Source organism: Cetorhinus maximus, unplaced genomic scaffold, assembly GCF_964194155.1.
Source record: "Cetorhinus maximus unplaced genomic scaffold, sCetMax3.hap1.1 HAP1_SCAFFOLD_1542, whole genome shotgun sequence".
Classification (NCBI taxonomy): domain Eukaryota; kingdom Metazoa; phylum Chordata; class Chondrichthyes; order Lamniformes; family Cetorhinidae; genus Cetorhinus; species Cetorhinus maximus.
The window spans coordinates 3,656-12,005 of NW_027597482.1; the positions used below are offsets into that span (position 1 = coordinate 3,656).

At 43.7% G+C, this 8,350-nt stretch overlaps 1 protein-coding gene across 1 annotated transcript; it reads right to left on the reverse strand.

Annotated features, from left to right (window-relative positions):
- Positions 1 to 2,584: 2,584 nt before the first annotated feature.
- Positions 2,585 to 7,308, reverse strand: LOC144676358 (barH-like 2 homeobox protein). The gene is made up of 3 exons (XM_078536800.1): positions 6,786 to 7,308; positions 4,879 to 5,104; positions 2,585 to 3,327 (listed from the first exon to the last, which is right to left on the reverse strand). Exons 1-3 carry the CDS (start codon positions 7,306 to 7,308, stop codon positions 3,033 to 3,035), a joined length of 1,044 nt encoding a protein of 347 aa, XP_078392926.1. The 3' UTR covers positions 2,585 to 3,032.
- Between the last annotated feature and the right edge of the window lie 1,042 nt (positions 7,309 to 8,350).

Genomic DNA, 8,350 nt, shown 5'->3' on the forward strand with positions numbered 1-8,350 from the left:
TTAAAGCTTCGCGTTCCTCCGAGGATTTATTGTTAAAAGTTTTTTTTTTAAAAATAACGACATTATTTAGACGGCACAAGCAAAATACAAGCATGGGATGTAAGTTGACATTTTCCAATTGATTGTGTAATTAGATACATGAGTTTTTAAACACATTGAGCAATTTTCTGAACTCGCGGCAAATCTTTCAAATGATTTGTATCGCTGGAATTAAAATCGCCAGTTGAATCTGGGTCAAGCAGTCAGTATTGTTTAGGAATCTCTAGGATCCAGTTGGGGCTGTTACATGCGGTATCGCTGCTGTTTACACTCGGAGCGGAAAAGTAATGGAAAGTTGGAGCTAATGTAGCTGGTTTTGATATATGTCTAGCTTTGGCGAAAGGAACAGTCATTTAAACTCTTTTCGAGTTAAAACAATTAACTAAATTAACAAAATAAGGGATAAATCAAGCACAGCCCCTAAGTCAGGTCAGCTGTAAGAACAGTCATTTAGCCCTACGCCCGGTTAAAAGGGAAGAATGTCGTTCAAATCAGACCCTCGCGGTCCCCGCCCGCCCTGTCCCTCTCTCTTTTTCTCCAACCCTCTGGTTTGATTGATTCGAATTGATAAGCTCCAGCTCTCGTTACTAATAGCAGGAGAGAAAAAAAACGGCTTATTAAAACAATTCGTCTGAAAATGATTGTTGTCCACATCACAAACTTTAAACTAATACAATCTGGGCACGTCAATTCTAATTACAGAAAATAAGTGGAAGCCGGTTGATCAGCGATTGAACAAACCGCCCCCCAACAGAGACGATGTGATTGCAAAGGTTTCAGTCAGTGAGGGGAAAATGAGGTGGGCGTCGCTGCGCCATTTATTCCCTTTCATTAGGTCCTCGCTGAGGTCAATTTGTTTTTAACGCGAATTTATTAGTGGAGGAATCAGCAAATGATTCTCCAATTATGGAGCCAAAACAAATGTGCCCCGAGGCCCTCGCATTCTGGAGCCTGTTCACATGAAAACACCAAGCGAAGGCAAACCTCAAGGGGAAGTGATCATTTCCCACCCCCCACCCCCCCCCCCCCCCCCTCTCTCTCTCCAAGTGTATATTAATGTTTATGTAACTTTATTATTTCTTTATAATTGCCAGCAGCCCAGCTCGGCTGCTGACGCTTAAGTAGGTCAAGCCAAAAAAGCCTGAGAATTTTATTTTTATATTTAAAAAAACAAAACCTGACTGCTGGGAGGGGCGCTACCAGATGGAAATCCTGTTTTGCGAGCCTGTTCAGTAGGCGCCGTGCGCTTTGATAAATTATATATTAGTGGTTTATTATTAAGGAAATTCCTGGACATTGGGGCTTCTTGGATTTTTTTTTGGGGGGGGGGGTGGGGGTAGTTAGGTCGCACCTTGACTTCACGGGTAACGTCCAATGGCTGCAATTAATGCTCACCGTTGGCTTTAACCTGCCATCAGTCATATCTGAAATCATTTGCTTATCAAACGTCTACGGACGTTCGAAAAGTTTCGCTAGCTGCACTTAAAGTTAGCATGACTTTAATTTTGTCCTTTTAGTGTTTAAAAAGGAGGCTGAAGGTTTATCGTCGCGCATTAGGGCGAGATCAGACATTGTTTCTGATGAGCTGAGAGTGAGGTTGGCTAAAAGCTTTTGGTTGTCATCGCCACGTCGTCCCCTTTAGATCACACTAGGTAAGGGTGTAGGTGAGATTATGGCTCCGATCTCTCGCATTGAAGATGCTCGCCCTGGGTTTCTTTTTTTAGCTCCAATTGCTCACGCTGAGTTGCCTTACGCCTGCTGTCTGGCGAAGCCGGTGCTTTCAAGCGTTATGCTTCCCCACAACAGCTGCCAGACTGGGATAAATTCCCGTTTCCCAGGCAGGCTAACAGACCATCCATTATGATGCGCTGTTCAGTATTCAGAGAGGGGGAAAAAAAGAATACCCATACGATATTCGCTAGCCACCATGGTAAACATCCTTACATTTATATACACATACATAGAATATAGATAGATATATATATATATCTAAATATAAAACTTTAAAAAATAGCTGGAGCTGTTGAAATTTTGTAAACCGAACAAAACCGTTCCAACCAGCGCGGTGATGAATAACCCCGTCCATATCTGGATCAGAAGATTCCCTCCCCAAAAATGACATTTTTAACACTTTGCTGACCGGTTGGGGTTGGAGGAAACAGCCGGCTCGCTGTACACAACTGTTCTGAAAAGCGGAACTTCTCTTCCGTCGCAAATTTCGACCCAACGCCAATTGTGTTCGGCGGATGATGAAGTCGAGCCCGTGGATTATTCCTGTAGAGAGCACCGGGTAAACCAGTTGAGCCCAACTTTCAATTAGCCATTACAGCAAAGCTGGACCCTTTCCACTTGGCGCTGCCTCTCCTTAATAAAAAAAAAATCAAATCTCGCCAGCAGCCCCAATTACATCCTTTCATTTCCCAACACTTTTCCATAAATAATTAAGACATGTGTTATTAAAATGCATTCTCCTATTTAAATGCCTTTGTTTTTTTACGCGTATCTTAAAAGACAGGAAGCAAACTACAAAATAAAGCACTAGTTTACTTGATCTAAGTATTTATTTGATTGAAAAGACTGCATGAAAATGAGAGCGAAAAAAAAATTCTGTATGTACTGTACTAATGTTTATATACTTTCAACCCGGGATTGTGTGACGACAAACAATAAATACGCATAAATCACCCAGTCCTCGAAATGTACACTTCTTACTATTCTGGTGCATGCCACGTTCAGATATAAAGGTCCATCAGAAATCAGTGCAAAGTTTTCAAATCCATTACCATCCACCTTATTTTTTTTCCTTTTTTTTTGTCCTCTTACATTACAGCCGAGTCCGTTCTATGTCCTTCATAGCGGCTTTTGTTGTTCTCCAGTCTGGTTTTTTTTTGTGTGTTTTCACCCACCTCCTCTTCCCTCCCTTTTTCCACCCACCACCCCCCATCCCACCCCAACCACCACCCCACCTTTCCCCACCCCACCCTCTTGTCTTTTCACCGGGGGTGTGGTGTTCCGGGGATAGGGTTGGGCAGGGGATTGAGCGCTGGCTGTCCGGCCGGGCCCAGCCCGTGGATGAGGACCCTCGGGACGAGCGGCCGCTGCAGTCCGGGGTGAGGCGGTGGAGTCCGGTACATGTACATGGCCGCCGCCGCTGTCGTCGTGTCCATGTTAGTCAGCAGGCTCGGGTGGTAGAAATAGGGAGATGGGAACATTCTCTGCAAAGCGGAATAATTTCCGGCTTCGGCCAGTAGCTCCAGCCCGACAGCAGTTTGCCTTTTCCACTTGGTCCTGAAATAGTGCAGAAATAATACAGAAAAAAAATATATAGACACATGTATTAGTTGGAGGAGAAGCTGCGGAATCGCACAGTACAAATAATCCCTAGGTGAGATGAAGGAAGATACAAGAGACTAAACTAAATCTCCAGCAATGGAATTTATTTGGAGTTTTCAAATATATTTGTACAGAATCGAAGCAGTCGATCGATTGTATAATTAGAATGGTCCTGAATATTTTAAATTATCCTTAACAACAATTTGGTGCACACACACACGCACATACATATATATATATATATATAACATGCACAGATATTCGCAATTCACAAGTCGTTCTTAGCATTTAATCTATTTTGAGCGGTTTGACACTTTTAATTTATTACAAGCCAAATTAGTACAGGAGAATTATAAAATGTTACTGCAGGTTACAGTCTATGAGATGGAACTACATTATAGCTCAGATACAAATAGAGAGGAGGATAAATGTTTGCAGACCGCAAGCCCGCCTCGCAACGCAATTAATAAAAACGAAACGGAATAAAATGCTAAAGGGTTTCTTTTTTTTAAAAAAACAAAAAAGTACAATGCACTAAACCCTGTTTGGATTTGGGGACTGCTGATGTTAATGTTTGCTGACAGATTTAGCATGGTTGGGAACTGTATGTAATGAGACAGAAAAACTGTGGCATCGATGGCAACTGGACGCCCATTTGCAACTCCAGTTACCTTCAACGCTGCTGAATGCAAAAATTTCGCATCCGTTTTCCGTGGGCAAAGGTGGATAAAGATCTTTGGAGTTTGCGGTTGTCTTTTAACTGAAGCTTCACTGCCTTCGGTCAAAAAAAACCTCCCCCCCCACCCCCCACCCGCCTTTTGTTTCTCTGCGGTAGCCGGAAATATTAGGCATTTGAAGTTCAATTTGAGAACATTTCAAAATTAAACTATTTTTTTTAAAAAAGCCAACAGCGTCTAGAACACAAATCAGACCGCACACACACAAAAAAAAACTGCGGTGGTAAACCCCAGTCGAAACTGTCTCCCACTGCTCTGTAAAAAATATATAAAATGCATCCAATAAGATCATTTCAAAATTAAAAACCAACGATCAATTTTAAAGCAGGAGAATTGGACTTTATCGGCGGCTGCGTTTAATGGAGATTCTGAAAAGTTTGAAGCGGACGGGAACTGAATGGAAAAATCTTGGAACTGTTCATGGTCTCCTTCAGTTATAGGTGACCATTACAACCCCCATTCCCTTTGCAAAAAGAAATCCTCCTCAGTTTTTGTGTGTGTGAGTGTGTTTTGTGCACAATAGCTACCCAGTGCCCGTGCAACTCTCCAGTTGTCAATAGTGAACATTGCTGTGACAGTGCACACTATTCAGGTTGAGGGTGAAAGAAATCCTTTGGCAGAGTGTGTGCCATCTGTATGTAACAAGTTTATAGAAATACACGGACGGCGCGGGCGTTCGCCGATTGCACCCAGGGCATCGCTGCTGCCGTGCACAGATTTGCCGGGGGGGTTGCTGAGAGAGTGACTGGGATCAGGGCGCCTCACGTACCTCCTGTTCTGATACCAGGTTTTGACCTGGGTGTCTGTCAGGTTGAGAGCCGCAGCCAAGTCCATGCGGTCTTGGACACTCAGGTACTTCTGACGCTCGAAGCTGCGCTCCAGCTGGTTGAGCTGATGGTCGGAGAAGGCCGTCCTCGCCTTCCGAGGCTTCTTCGCCCGGACGGGCGGGCTTTCCCGGCTACTTGTTATTTCGCGGTCGCCTTCCTCTTTTGTCCCTAGCACGAGACAGAACCGCAGCGCGTGAATCCCACATGCCCGGTAGCAGGACACAAATGTTACTTTGGGGGAGCATCCTGTGCAACCCTGATTGAGAACAAGTTCCATTTCCCTGCACAATTTTTGCATATCATTTGCATGTGCAAAACAGCCATTTGTGTGCCTTTAATACCGTTTCAATTAATAGCATTTGTAAAGCAACATTTGATACTGATTTCATATCTATTAATTATTCAAAATGCCTGTGTATTTAAAATGCAGTATATATATATATACATATATATATGTAATTATACTCTAAACCAACGGCCTTCATATGATAAGAGCTGGACTTGTAACTGATTTGATGTCTCTAGAATCTTACGCGCTTTGCTGGTGACAGCGTTAAAGATTTCCGGATACTATTTGTCAACTTTGAGTTTTTACTGAAATGCTGAGAAATCGATATGTCAATCCATCTCTATTTGTACCAGTTTTCGTGGTGCTCAATGATCTCCCCTGCAGGAAGAACAATAATCTCTCTAATTGACCCACTGGGGAGGTTCGGGTAGAAAAATCGCCAGACCAGACTCTGCTTCTGTTTTTTCTCTCTCTCCCTCTATTATGCTAATAGTAATCACTGAATGAATTATAAGAAAAAAAGACCAGTTTTCTTCATTTACACACAATTTACAACAGGGCTAAGATGTTTGATGGCGATAAAGTATCATTAGGAGTGTTTGGCAAGTGATCATCTTCTAGTAAAGCAGATTAAGTATTTAATTTAATAAAAAAAGATCATTCTCTTAATCGCACGTTTTCCTGGGTTGTGTACTCGTTACAGCAGCCATTCTAAACTATTAGCAGATTAAATCTCGTGGAGAAAGGGCCAATTATATCAATTTCCGTACACTCCCCCCTCTCCGAAAAAAAAAATCAGCAAAACCTGCAGCCCTAAAATTGATAAACCGCTGATAATTCCGTGTAATTCTCTGCATTAAATAATCCCCATGTTGGGTGAGTGACCGCGGGTGCATTTCTCTACTTCCCATATCATAATTACAACGGATAAAAGCGAAAGGATACGATCACAAAACGTTTAGCGAATAAGAGGTAGGTAGGCCTGATCTGTCTTTGCAAACACACGTTGGTATTTCCCTGGATATGAGCACCGAATTTAATACTTCCCGGATTCTGTGGGCTCGCAATTACTGCCCGGTGTCAATAGTTTTGCAAAGGCTTGGGATATATATATATATATATAGATGCATATATACATCTAGATATATACACACACACACACGCTGCTGTCTATTTACTCCTATCAGTTTCTCGGCAGAAACAGGGATAAACAATGGTGACAGAGACGCTCTACCAAATGTTTAAAAAACCCCAGAACGAAACAAATAAGCATCATTAGCCACCAAGGTACCCTCTGAAGCTCCCCAGTGTTATTCGAACGAAGGTCTCAGATTTTGCTCACGATGTGCCGTGAACTGTCCCCGACAATTTCCCCCCCTCTCCACCTACCCACCTACCCACCCACCCAGCCAGCCATGCCACCTAAAGCTGCCAGTGTGCAGAGTGAGTCCGTCTGCAGCATATACCACCAAACTGTGAGTTACCAAAAAAGCGAGCAACACCGCGTCTGCCTGACACAGAAGGGAAGATGGGGCAGAACAAGAGACGGGGCACACTCACCGTTACACTTGATGTTGTCGCTCTGAGAGTCATCTCGTTTGTCGAGCTTGTCCCGGTTTTTAATCTCTTCGGGTTCCGTCTTTTGCCTGAAGGGTTCAGCCTCTGGTTTGGGGGTGTGGGGTGAAGAGACGCTGGTGCTGTAAGGGGCGCAGGCTGCTAGCGGTTTGCTATCGCCCAAAATGTCTTTGATTAAAAAAGAGGAGGTGGAAGTCCTGGGGCCAGAGCTGCCGGCTGCCAGTTGCTGCTGCTGCTGCTGTTGGGGCTGCTGCAAACTTTGCTGCTGATGTTGATGAAGGTTGTCCGCAGCGAGATGCCGCTCCTGGTGCTCCATGGAGATCGGCGATAGGGGGGGAGCGGTCCCCACCGTGTCTATCTCCGAGCTCGGGGAAGGGGTGGCCTGGTTTCTGAAATCTGAAGTCCTGCTGTCACCGTGCCGAAAATCACCGTTCCCCAGAACCGGGCTGCTGGAACTGTTAGACAAAATAGTGTCTATTCCAAAGCTAGACCCGCTGGATCCTTCCATCGCGGTGGGCTACAATTCTAAGAGAGAGTCTTCATCCCAGCCAGGACTTTAATTGAGTTTACGATTAGGCTGTTCAAAATCAGAAGCGTTGTAATCAGTGCGTGTGTGTGTGTGTGTGTGCACACTAACTGTTTCTTTTTTGCTGTCTTCTGAAGCATCAGAGAATTTTTTTTTTTTAAATGAAAATACAATCTAACACGTGCTACAAACTTTGCTACACAAAGCTACTGTTGCATTGATTTTTTTAAAAAAAATAAAGAAAACAAACTTTTAAAATTAATGCATTAGGAATTTTAAAAAAAAAACTGGGATATTCCACGGTGCGGGCTCTAGTTAGTCAACTTTGTTGAAAGTTGAGATGAGGGGAGATGCAATGGGGGGTAACTCCCAGACACCACGCTCTTTTGCTACTATTCGCTTGCACTGGGCGACAATTACTTCCTAACCTGACGTCACTGCCATTGCAGAGTGTCATATTTTTTTTTCTTTATTATAATCCAGCGCATATTTTATTACTCTTTCCGCCCATTGGTCTGCCAAGGCCTAACAGGCTGACGTTTCAAGCAGCAAGCCAATCAGACAGGCCGCATTTTATCTTGTCAATTCAGAACCGGGCGATCGAGCCTGAGACTCTCCTTTACCTCCAGCGCCTTACCAGCATTGTAAAGCTACAACACACACCCCAACATCTAACTTTCATTTACAACGGCGAGACGGTACATTCAAAAGACTGTGATTTGCACCGTTTATGTATCTGTTGCCACGGTCTGGAATATTCCTAAAAAAAAGAATGGCAGGCCAGGAGGGGTGAAAATTCACACGAACAATAGATTCATTTTCCACAATTGAAACTCTTCTCACTCTCCGCCTTGTTACCAATATCCAGTTTAAATCGTTCCCCCGTTTCAAACACGGGGCAGTAACTGGGAAAGGGCTATATCTTCCACAAATTCCTATTGGATATGCAACATCCTGCACCATAAAATAGATCAATTTCCATCATCTTCTCTCCACCCCACCCCCCCGATTGAGCTCTTTAATC

What these genes read in the sequence shown, in the direction of transcription:
- LOC144676358 (XM_078536800.1), bottom strand. Translation starts at nt 7,308, where the DNA reads ATGGAAGGATCCAGCGGGTCTAGCTTTGGAATAGACACTATTTTGTCT. An exon ending in CGACAACATCAAGTGTAACG is followed by an intron (nt 5,105 to 6,785) that starts GTGAGTGTGCCC and finishes GTCTCGTGCTAG; the next exon opens with GGACAAAAGAGGAAGGCGAC. An exon ending in ACCTGGTATCAGAACAGGAG is followed by an intron (nt 3,328 to 4,878) that starts GTACGTGAGGCG and finishes GCACTATTTCAG; the next exon opens with GACCAAGTGGAAAAGGCAAA.